At 44.4% G+C, this 12127-nt stretch overlaps 1 protein-coding gene across 2 annotated transcripts in view; it reads right to left on the reverse strand.

Moving 5' to 3' along the window:
- TPH2 (tryptophan hydroxylase 2) overlaps positions 1 to 12127 on the reverse strand; it is a 70791-nt gene that overhangs the window by 53780 nt on the left and 4884 nt on the right. For both annotated transcript variants that reach the window (XM_007054798.3, XM_043547754.1), the window contains exons 2-5: positions 11289 to 11441; positions 9452 to 9635; positions 9257 to 9357; positions 1319 to 1386 (exon numbers count right to left, since the gene is read on the reverse strand). In XM_007054798.3, the coding sequence (XP_007054860.1) occupies positions 1319 to 1386; positions 9257 to 9357; positions 9452 to 9635; positions 11289 to 11441 (506 nt within the window). The remainder of the gene's footprint in view (positions 1 to 1318; positions 1387 to 9256; positions 9358 to 9451; positions 9636 to 11288; positions 11442 to 12127) is intronic.

Genomic DNA, 12127 nt, shown 5'->3' on the forward strand with positions numbered 1-12127 from the left:
AGTGGGATTCCTGCTGCCTCTTCAATAAATCTCACATACTCCTATTCTGTTCTAGAAGTTATTTTCCCAATCAGCTGCCTCATACCTCATCCTGTCTTTTCAAATTAATTTGTAACTGACCGTTTCCCCACTTTTGCTTTATGTTCTGGCCGTATAAGTTGGTTCTCTTTTTTTTTCTCTCTCTCTCTCTCTGGGGCTGGCACATAACTATCACCCAACCCCCAATACACACATCCCTCTGCTTTCCTCTACCTGCCTTTGAGGCCTCATTCTTCCCCAGACATCAGACTGGCTGGCACTTATTAATTGGTCAGAGGTGCTTCCCCCCGCAGCAGGAGCAGGTGCTTGCGGCTCCAGCCCCATGGGGTGGAGGGGCGCGGAGGCTCAGAGCTTTCGGCCCACGGTGTGGAGACTTGCCACAGGCCAGATGTTCCCCATCCCTACTATAAACCCTGAGAGACCCAGCTCCAGTTAAGCCTCCACAGCTTCCAGGGTTGCCAAGCTCCTGGCTTCATGGCTGGGAATGTGGAAGCCTGAGAGCCCCATTTTAAGCCTGCCTGCCTCTGAGCCCTGAAGGCTTCCAGAGTCTGCAGCTCTGAGGCAGCCCCACCATGCCAACTGCTTCAGAGTCAAGGACAACAGGACTTCCAGGCTCGTAGCAACTCTGGGAGTCCCAGCTGGAATCTCCTGCTGGGGGCCTCGGGGCGTCCAAACTTCCTGCCATGCAGCCTACGTCTGCCTGTGGCAGAAGTTCATAGAAATCTAAATGTTTCCATGAAACATTTCATTTTGGACAATTTAGCATTTTCTGATGAGAAAACACTTAGAAAATTCCCAATCCGCTCTAATCATGCAAACACTTTGTATGATGCTGCCCTCTAGTGGCTGTTCTGGAGAGAGAAAAGGGATTCCATTTGTAGTGGGGGAACTCTTCTTTGGCTCAAGTGCTAGAGGCCTATGTTCTGGAGTGAAAAGACCAGGGTTCTAGGCCAATTACAGGAGGCGTCTGTGTCCATGGCACATGGGGATTCATTTCATTATAGGATACGCAAACATTTGTAAAATAGCTCCTTACATTAAACTAGCCAGGAACATAATGGTGACAATGTAGCACTTAGCCTCTAAACGCCTCACTTGCTTATGGTTATATTGAAAATTATATGATTTCAAGCTTTTGGTTTGTCATTTGTAACATATACTAAACTGGTCAAAGATCAATGGCTCACTTCTTTTTTCCAAAACTTCATGCTAACAGAATTAAGTGGAGTGGAATTTTTTCTAACTTAGCAGCACAGAAAAGAAATATACCAGTACTTACTATTTATAACTCATGGCAACATCCACAAAATACTTTCTTCTCTGTCGATATACATTGTCCTTAAATCCCTTGAGAAAGGAAGACGAGATTAATTTATAACAAAGAGAAAGAAAATTAGCTGTAAGAATTTTAAAATTAATCATTAAAGTGTTTACTTTGCATTTAATTATATTGCTTTCTGATTAACAGCATCTATTTTAATAAGATATATAATAATAAATAATAAATATAATAATAAGAGAAAAATAAGCTAGTATCACACTTCCTCCAAAAGGAACATTTCCAGGAGAGGTGCTATGCACTAGTGCCATCACACAGCCAAAAATATTAAGTATGGGAAAACTGGTTATGACTCAACTTCAGCCCACCCAAACACCTCCATTACCTGACTGGAGTCTCCCAAGCAGGCAAGAATCTGGGTTCTTGGCTCATGCATCACACTTCTTTCATGGCTTGGAAACTGAAGTGCCTCAGAATTCATGAAGAGCTTGTTTTGAAGATGCTACTGTGATGGCCACCATCTTGGCTATCACGCTGGGGACTGAACCAAAAACCTCCAGAGCTAAAGCATGAGCTGCTGCAGCTTGCGCTAAAGTCCTGTAACTGTGGCTGTAACGGACTTATTTTCTTTGAGGATCAGCCGCAGAGGGACGTATGTGTAACGTAAACACCTGTGGGCTAGACTACTTTCTGTTATTCTAAACCCCATGCAACATTTCTTCTTTATACACAAAACACTCAGACACACTTCACTTTTCAGGCTAAGTAGTAAGTGTCAACTTCAAAGGCAAGATTGGAGTGGGTTAAAATTTAATTTCAAACAGGCATAGCAGCCCAGAAAGTATATTTGCACTCGCCCCACTCAACTGGGCAGTAGTGTAACCAGAAAAAAAATACCACTCTCCTCTGTCACTATGCATGGACAAAAACACAAAAATGATAGAAAAATGGCTGTTGGTCCACACAGCTTCGATTCATAGATTTCATAGCCAGCGGAACTATTTGTGATCATCTAGTCTGACCTCCTGTATAGCATAGAGAACTTCCCTAAAACAATTTTTATAGCAGAGCTTTTAGAAAAACCTCCAATCTTGATTTAAAAATGGTCAGTGATGGAGAATCCCACATGACCCTTGGTAAATTGTTCCAATGGTTAATTATCCTCACTAAAAAAATTTATGCCTTATTTCTAGTCTGAATTTGTCTAGCTTCAACTTCCAGTCATTGGATAGTGTTACAAAACTTTTTCTGCCAGACGGAAGAGCCCATTATTGAACATTTGTTCCCATGAAGGTAGTTATTGACTGTACTCAGGTCACACCTCCTCTTTGTTAAACTAAATGGATTGAGCTCTTTGAGTCTATCACTATAAGGCATGCTTTTTAATCCTTTAGATCAATCTCATGGCTCTTCTCTGAACCCTCTCCAATTTATCAACATCCTTCTTGAACTGTGGACACCAAAACTGGACACAGTATTTCAGCAGTAGTTGCATCAGTTCCAAATACAGAGGTAAAATAACCTCTCTACTCCTACTCAAGATTCCCCTATTTATGCATCCCAGGATCCCATTAGCTCTTTTGGCCACAGCATCACACTGGGAGCTCATGTTCAGCTGATTATCTATCATGATCCCCAAACCTTTTTCAGAGTCACTGCTTCCAGGGATAGAGTCCCCCCCCCACTGGAAGTATGGCCTATATTCTTTGTTCCTAGATGCATATAATTACATATTTAAATGAATATTGTTTGCTTGCCTAAGCTTCCAGAACATTTTGGATTTGTAACAGTCATGGGGCTCTCAGCCGCAGCTAGTGCACTAAGAGTGGCAGGAAGCAGCCACTATAAAGTACATGCACGCACACTTGTGTGTGTACACACACGTACTGCTGCGGGATGTAGGAGAGAAAACAAAAGGGATTGTGAAAGCATTCAAGCTTCCTACTCTCAAGCCACAGTCCAAGGCAGCAGAGGCCTTGCAACATCACTCAGATGTTTGGAGGACATATTTCCCCTTAGTTCCACTAGCATGACTCGTCTAGCCTACATCTACAAAGAGAAAGCTAGTTCATGAACGCTATTTCTTCACTATTTTGGTCGCAGCTTCCAAAAACCATAGTTATTCCCCTTCCCTCCCCCTATACTTTTGTTGGCTGCTGTACATTGTTTTAAGTGAATCTCTAATGAAGAAGAATAGTTCAGGGTGACAACGGTGAATTATATGGAAAATTATGGAAAAGGTTTCTTACAGGCATAAAGTTGTTGATCCTTACTGGAGTTACACCTTGACTGTTTAAAACCTTTATGAGTTAATAAGCTGCAGACTTTGGATCAATGGTTAGGGGGATACCTTTTTCCTCCTAAGAGAGGCAAATGATTTTGTAGGCTCAGGTAGAAAGGGACGGACGGTAGTATAACTGGTTTGTTGTGACTCAAGAGTGTGTGTCATATGTAGTGAAATTCTGTTCCTGTTAACAGGACTGGTCCTAGAGCTCAGAGGATATTTCTACACCAGGGGCAGGGAACCTACGGCCAGTGAGCTGGATCCAGCCCTCTGCCTAATTTCATCCCACCTGCAGCAAGTCTCCGTGCCGCGGGTCGGAAGCCCCAAGGCTTGGCGTCCCCCTGTGGGGCTTGACCCGCGAGCACTGCCTCACCCTGTTGCAGGGGGAAGCTAGGGTTGCCAGGCCATTAAAAGTCTGGTTGGGTCTGCACAGCTCCCGCAAGCAGCTGGCATGTCCCTGCGTCCCCTAGGCACAGGTGCGATCAGGGAACCATGGCTAATGGGAGCTGCAGGGTCAGCACCTGCGGGCGCAGACAGAGTGCACCACACAGAGCTTCCTGGCAACGCCTCTGCCTAGGGGCTGCAGGGACATGCCAGCTGCTTCTGGGAGCAGTGCTGAGCCAGGGCAGGCAGGGAGCCTGCCTTAGCCACACTGCACTGCCGGAAGCCACCTGAGGTAAGCGTTGCCCCGCTGGAGCCTGCACCCTGAACCCCCGACCCAGGTCAGAATCCCCTCCCACACCCCAACTCCCTCCCAGAGCCCAGAGCCCCTCCTGCACCCCAACCCCCTGCCCCAGTTTTGAGCCTCCTAATGGAGCCTGCACCCTGCACACCAACCCGCACACCAACCCCTTGCCCCAGTCCCGAGCCTGCTCTCACATTCCAAACCCTTTGGCCCCAGCCCGGAGCCCCCTCCTGCGCCCAAACTCCCTCATCCCCAGCCCCACCCCAGAGCCCACTGTGATGTGTCATTCCATATTCTTTATGAAAATATGCTTATGATATGAATATGACATAACTACGATATACTTTATGCAAAATGGCTCATGTGAGATATCATTGGAAAGGTTATGATTTACTGAATGTGATTATCCTATTTGTATGCATGTATCATTTCTGTATCTGAAATTATGAATATTGACTATGTATGTATATTTCAACTATGTTACTTTGGGTGACGCCCCCGCTAATACTTCAGGTACAACAATGAAAAAGTCTGACAGTGCTGATGGGCCATCAGCAAGAGACAATGGACTGTAAAAGAGCTTAGTCTTCCTGTGAATGTGTGGGTCAGCCTGTGAAGAATGGCTACAGGGGTCCTACAGAGGCATGTGACCAAGTCACCTGATACTGGAACCCATCTTGAATTCTGTACTTTTCCATGAGAAGCTGGGGGTGGGGGTGGGGTCTCAAACTAGGAAACAAAGGACTCCCACCTTATGTAAATCCCATTTAAGGGTGGGAGTGAGGTAATCCAGGTCATCAACTCTCCCCTGCTATCCCACCCAAGATGACTGCTGGAAACAACTAACACTGAACTGGGGGGAAGAACTGGACCCAGACTGGAAGGGTGTCTGGCCTGTGAAGAAGATTATTAGAACCACATTTAGGGTGAGAACTTACATGTAACCAGTTTCTCTAGTGTTTTAAGCTTAGTTTGCGTGCTCTGTTTTATTTTCTTAGTAATCTGCCTTGTTCTGTCTGCTCCCTCCTTAACTACTTAAAATACACCTGTTGTAGTTAATATATTGTAAACCAGAAATAAATTTAACAGTTCATGAGATTTCTAACTGGGGTGGGGGGAGAGAAGTTGTGTATACACTCAAACATTGAGGGAAGAGGCGAATTTCATATAATTTTGGGTTTGTACTCCAAAGGCAGGTGGACATCTGGGTGCTGTGGCAAGCCTCTTAAACTGAGCCTTCTCAGAGTGGCTCTGTTTCTCTGTGCAGCTGGCTGTGGCCCTGCCTGTGTGCTTGGCTGGAAAAGGCTGGGGAGCCTAGCCCAGCAAGACCAGGTAAAAGGGGGCACTGGCTGGCAGAAAAGGCTGCCTCAGTGGTGTCCCAGCACACCAAGTGACATCCCGAGCAGTCCAACCCGTCACACCCACATACGCAGCTGGAGCCCTCACTCCTCCCACACCCCAACCCCTGCCCCTCTGCAGAGCCCCCTCCCGAACACTGAACCCACTTCTGGCCCTACCCCGGAGCCTGGGGAAGCCCTGAGCCTCAGCACCCCCTCCCCCGCACAGGGCTGTGTGTGGCCCATGACTGATTTTTCTGTGGGTCATGATAGGACCTTGATAGAAAAAAGGTTCCCCACCCCTGGTCTACACGACAGTGTAAGCCTAGGGTTAGTAGAATTTGAGTTAGCAGATCCAGGGTTTCAGGGGCATGTACAGAAATTTAACTTTGACCCCTTTTGGGGTGGCATGTTCTGTTTCCCTTTCCCCGCCAGCTCTGGCAGAAGCTCACTCTTCCATCCCTCTCCCCTGCCCTGACTCCGGCTCCAGTAGGAAGTTGCTCTTCCCTCGACCCGACAGGAACTTGCTCTCCTCCCCACAGCCCCGGGGCCAGGAGGAGCTTGCTCTCTCTGCCACCATGGCCCCAGGGCTGGAGGAGTTCTGTGCCCCCAACAATTATTGGTGAGGCCCATGCCCCTACTTCCCCCACCCCCTTGTGTGCACCCCTGTTGGGTTTGTTAACCTAGGGCTTGAGCAGCTGCACTCATTTGTAACCCAAGGTTAGGAATTGTTGAATGTTGGGTCCCAATCTGGGGCTCCAGTATCTACACTGCATTATGCAGGTCCAAGTCCCACTACCCATAGTCAAGACTTGGCAGTGCTCTCCCAAAATGTGGCCGGTTCTACCCCTTTGTTCATGGTGCAGTGTGGGAAAACTTGACTGTCCTCTGAACTTAACTACCCAGAGAACAAAGAAAATCAGTCCACAGGATTGTGGGATACTTTTGGTGGACTCCCATGCAAGAGTCCAGTGGGGTGAGTCCAGGGTCTACACTGCAAAGCAATAGGCTTGAACCCTGGGTCCTGACTTGACTCAGGCTCAAACCATACACTCCCATGTGGTCCTGGGACCCTAAGTCCAAGCGCTGGGTTAGCACGATTTGTGTGCAGACAGAAGTGGAATTAGACTTGAGCCTGAGTTCAAACTCTGGGTTTACACTGCAATGTAGACATACCCATGGTGGCCTTGTGCTGCCCCTGCATCAGGGTAGTTCTTCATGGCCCATTATGACTCCTGTATGGCGCCTATACACTCCACAGAGGGGTCAGAGGAGAGACCAGAAATAGTCTATTGGTGTCCAACAGTAGGTTTTGTTCCATTTCTAAGTCCTAGCGTTCTGTGTAGGTATGGTACAAATGTGGTGTAAATTATGCCTATCTGAGTTGTCTAAAGTGTAATAAAAACTCTGCTTTTATTTCATGCAAATGTCTTTTTCATTGTGTATAAAACTAAAGTGATCTGCAGAAACCTGCCTTATGTATTCAGTGTAGGCACCAGCTCGAAATATAAAACAATATTAAGTTGATGATTGTGATGGGCCAGGTGAGGCTGAAATGCTTCTATTTGAAGCAGAGTTACTATTAGTGGCCACAGGTGCCAACTTTCCTTGGTGGCGGTGGGTGCTTGTGCCCCCGGCCCCGCCCCGTCCCTGCCCCTATCGGACACCTCCCCAAATCCCCGCCCCAGCCCCACCTCTTCCCCAAGTGCGCCGCGTTCCTCCTCCTCTTCCTCCTCCCCCATCCCTCCCCGCGCTTGCCGTGTGAAACAGCTGTTTCTTGGCGCAAGCGCTGGGAGGGAGGGGGGAGAAGCAGGACGTGGCGGTGCGCTATGGGAAGGAGGCGGAGGCGGGGCGGAGGCAAGCTGGGGAGGGGTAGGGAGCTGCCAGTGGGTGCAGAGCACCCACTGAGTCAGCGCCTAGGTTAGTGGCTGAAGGTAATCTGCAGATTTGGGAGTTTCCGAAGATGCAGACTCTCACCCTTGCCCATGATAAAGAAGTGCACAGAATGACTCAGGATTTCAGGGTGTGCTCCCCTTGGGTAATGATCCAATACAGCAGCCTTCAGCTATTGTGAGCTACACAAACGTAAATTAAACCAGGTGTCAAGGGTTCCTAGGGTCTGATACAGAAGCCAATGGTCAGCAAGGCACAAGAAAGCCCTGGTAAAGCCTGGCCATTTCCCAAGGGTAATAGGGAGGGGCTGACACAGCAGTTGATGGGCTGGCTCTATACCCTTATAAGATCCCCTACACTGAGGTGATCCTCCCTACAGTATAGAGCCACTTTGCACCAGAAGCACAAAGCAAAGCAGCCTCAATACAGAGGAGAATCCACGACAAGTTTATAACATGACAACGAACTACAGGTAAGTAACATGTGAAACAGTAATTTTTCCACTCTGTAAATTCTTCAAATATATATGAGTGATATATCTTACAGAATGTTTATCCCCTCCCACCCCCAGTTACTAAGTTCAAATGCTCTATATAGCCCAGTGGTTCTCAAACTTTTGTACTGGTGACCCCTTTCCCATAGCAAGCCTCTGAGTGCAACTCCCACTATAAATTAAAAACACTTTTTAATATATATAACACCATTATAAATGCTGGATGCAAAGCGGGGCTTGGGTGGAGGCTGACAGCTCGTGTCCCCCCGTGTAATAACCTCCCGATGACCCCCAGTTTGAGAACCCCATAGCCCCTCCCCATTCTGAAAACCAAAATAGAAGCAAGCCAACAAAAACAGTTGTGGAAAGTTTTTGATTGTTTCCATTCACTTTGATGATTGCCCATCTATTAGAGCAGAGACAATGCAGATGATATAAACAGATGAGTTTCTTCTAGCAGCCTATCATTATAGTTCATTCTTAAAGTCTCTTAGGTTAGGCATATGTTGAAGAAAACCATGATTGAATGAAAAAAAAAAATTACTAAGGGCTCATATTCCTTAGCTTTAGATTTGGAATATTTAGGCATTACACAGGGTATGAAATAGGGACTTATACACTGGCATTGATTTCAGAAAGCACAGTAAGAAACCTATCCATACACTGTATTCATGCAGAGATTGGAGTGTACTGTGCTGTTGTACCTTGTAACTATCCCCTAGTCTGAGGGCGAGCATTCTTTCAAATGCTTTGTTCTTCTACACCCACATTGATCTGAATTTTTATTTAATGTCCATATTCTTTGATTTGTGGCAGAACCTAGGTTTACAATAACCCAAACTGTTTAGAATATCAAAGCTTCTATCCGCCATCTATTTTAAAAATATGAATGCAGTGTATAAATGGGGATCAAACATGATTTTGGAGTGCCTCAGTTTTTGAGTCTCCCAACTTGAGAAACTGAATGAATTCATTGAATGACACCCTCTAAAGGGACCTGATTTTCGTAAAGTGCTGGTCACTCACCTGCTGAAAATCAGGCCCCTTTACGGTGCCAAAAAAATGGAGGCCCCCCAAAATTGCTAATCAATTTTGAAAATCTTTGCCATGGTGCTTATAACTCGACTGGTTAAACAATATGAATAACTATCTACAAAATTATTTTTAAATTCTGTTGTGGATAACAAATTGCCCTGCAACTAGGACTTAAAATCCAAATAAGATAATGAATTTATTTCACACTTACTGGGTGATCTGCATCCAGCTCAGAGCCATACATTAGAACTCTCTGCGAGCATTTGTCTAATTCAGCAATCTTCCTGGGGAACCAAGGGACACAATCAAGTTCTGTGGAAGATAGAGTGGGAGAAAATATTAGAGGATAAGACTGGTGTGGTTTCTAAATGAAATGTTTGCTAATTTCTAAATAAAGCAGCTTTACCGTCTTCATCAGTCCAGATGTTCTCTGGTGGATTAAGAGTTACGATGTTAGTCTGAAACTTTAGCAACTGAATTAGTTCATTAAATTCTTTCTTACTGCAGTCACATTCCACAAAAATTTCTACCTCTGAATTCCTCCTCTTGGATTTTCTTGATTCAATGTGAACCATACTCACATGCTTCTCCTGTGGGAAGATGAAACATTGGACTCTATATATAAACAATTCATTTAGAACAACAAAATTGGTAGCATGAATTTCTGTTATAGAAGTTCACATTAAAAATACTCAGCCTACTACTAAATGCATAACCAGTGATTTGTAGTGTATTAAAGAAAAAAATCTGCTCGCTTAAGGTAAAAATTGCTCTTTTTCATTAGATGACTATGATAGCTATAATATCCACAGGGGATTTAAATGTGATTTACCAAGACCTTCTTTTACAAAGGATATTATGTTAGTTGTTTTAAAAATGATAATACAATGCTACATTGATATCAAAGGTAGATATAAAATATGCAGTGCATTGTCAGTGTTAATTTCAGTATATTTTAGTTTTTCCAGCTAAGAACACCATTGGTACAAGAAGCTGCATTTATTCAATCTCTCTCTCGACAAGCTAAGAGAACATTTATTTTGTGATGATAATTATATTTCATTTCTCATCTATCTTCCTTGTACTAATTAGGAATCACCCTGGAATAAGAGTAACAAAATGCAAGTCCAGACCAACTGATTGTCTAGAATAACGACCCTGGTAAGATCTACAACCCTCAGTGAATATGGATGTCAAAATGGCCTTCCCCTGGTAGAACTCTCCCACCACACCACTGCTGATCTGCGAACGGGTGTCAAGAGGAGACTGCAAAACATTCATAATGATTTCTATTTTTGCATGCATGAGGCACAAACCTGTCAACCAATCCATTACTTTTTACTACCTTCCTCCCCACCCATTAAAGAATGCCAAATCTGAAGAGATCTCTGCCGCTGTCTACACTTGGCCCCTACACTGTATGTATTTTCATTCTGGGTAAAATTCACCCCAGGGCAAAGGGCCAAGCACAAGTTTCTGCCAGTCCCTATGCACCTTCAGAGGCTTAAATGGTATGCAGTTTTTCCTCTGGCTTCCTGTATAGGGGTATGTTTCACCCTTGGTTAATACATTTGCATCTAATACTTATGTTCACAATAAAAGAAGTTTCCACCCTGATCACTTGTTGTAAACTCAATAAGATATTTCAGTTCATGTATTCTGGTACTGAATGCATACCTAGTTGCATTAGTGACATTACCCCGGCACTATGCCTACTGGCACACTACAGCATCATTCCTGTAACTGATAGCGCTTCGATGGCCTGCTGTGCTAGCAGTCTGCCCATCTGCAATCAACTGTATCAGGGCCTTAATGTGTATTAACATGTCATAATTCCCATTCTACTGCCGAAGACCCTGATCCAACACCACACTTAAGCACAGGCTTTAAGCAAATGAATAGTCCCACTGGAGTCAACACCAACATTAGAGTCAATGAGATGATTCTTGTGCTTAAAACTTAAGCTCAAGCTTCAGTGCTTTGCTGGATCAGGGCCTCTGACAGCTAGAACTTTAAGCACATGAGCAGTCCATTCATTTAACGGGGACTACGTATGTGCCCAAGTCAAACACATGCTTTAAATACTTTGCTGGATTGGTTACATGCTCAGTTAGCAATCAAATTGAAAGTGTTATGTCACATGCTTCTTTGACTTCAGCGGAGCTACACCAGTTTACACCAGCTAACAATTGACCCAAATGTCTCCAACCTTTCCATTAATTCTAATGATTTGTAATATTTACCTGGAAGAGCCTGAGAGCTTTCACTAATCCACCAACTTCATTTTTCAAGGAAAACACTACAGCAGTCTTTCCGCTTTCAGAAACTGATTCACTTTTGCTGTTTCCTTTATTCCCTTTCTTCTCATCATTTTTACCAGAATTGGCTCGGTTTGGCTACAAGAAAGTAGATACAAAATACAGTAGTTTCCAATGCGCATTTCTGAAAAATATCAAACATTCCTTTCACACAGACAGCTTTTGTCAGAAAACATCCGAATGAAAGTGATCCAAAAAAGATAAGCAGCATATTCAAAATCAGAAAAGGTAACAGACAAATGTCAGAGACGGAAGAGACCAATACAGAAATATGACACAAATAAAGCAATGTTACTATAGGTAATAAACAAAGATTGGATGGAACAATTCCTCACCCGGCTAAATTGTCGTAGCTCTGACTGCAATGGACTGTGCTGACTGACACCAGCTGATGATCTGGCCCAGAATTTTGAAAATATTTGAATTGTCCATAAAATCCACAAGCAGAAACTTCATATTCCCCATTGGACTAGATTTAACGTTGCCGCCTACTTTTCATTGCTCCTAATGAACTAAAAGCTATCCACTGATTATACAAATTAAAAAGGGAGAGATGTTTAGGCTCTATCTATCATAGAAGAAATCTGAACTAACTGAACCTTTTTAAAATTTGTTTCAGCCAACTAAGTCTGACCTCCTGAGAACAATCCATTTATCCCAAAGGAGCATTTCCTTTTTTATTTTTACACTGTTGAGCTTCCCACACCTGTAAGATTCTCTCTGTGCTGAATTTCCTTCTATATTTTCCAATAGTGCAACATCCA

Source organism: Chelonia mydas, chromosome 1 (assembly GCF_015237465.2).
Source record: "Chelonia mydas isolate rCheMyd1 chromosome 1, rCheMyd1.pri.v2, whole genome shotgun sequence".
Lineage (NCBI taxonomy): Eukaryota > Metazoa > Chordata > Testudines > Cheloniidae > Chelonia > Chelonia mydas.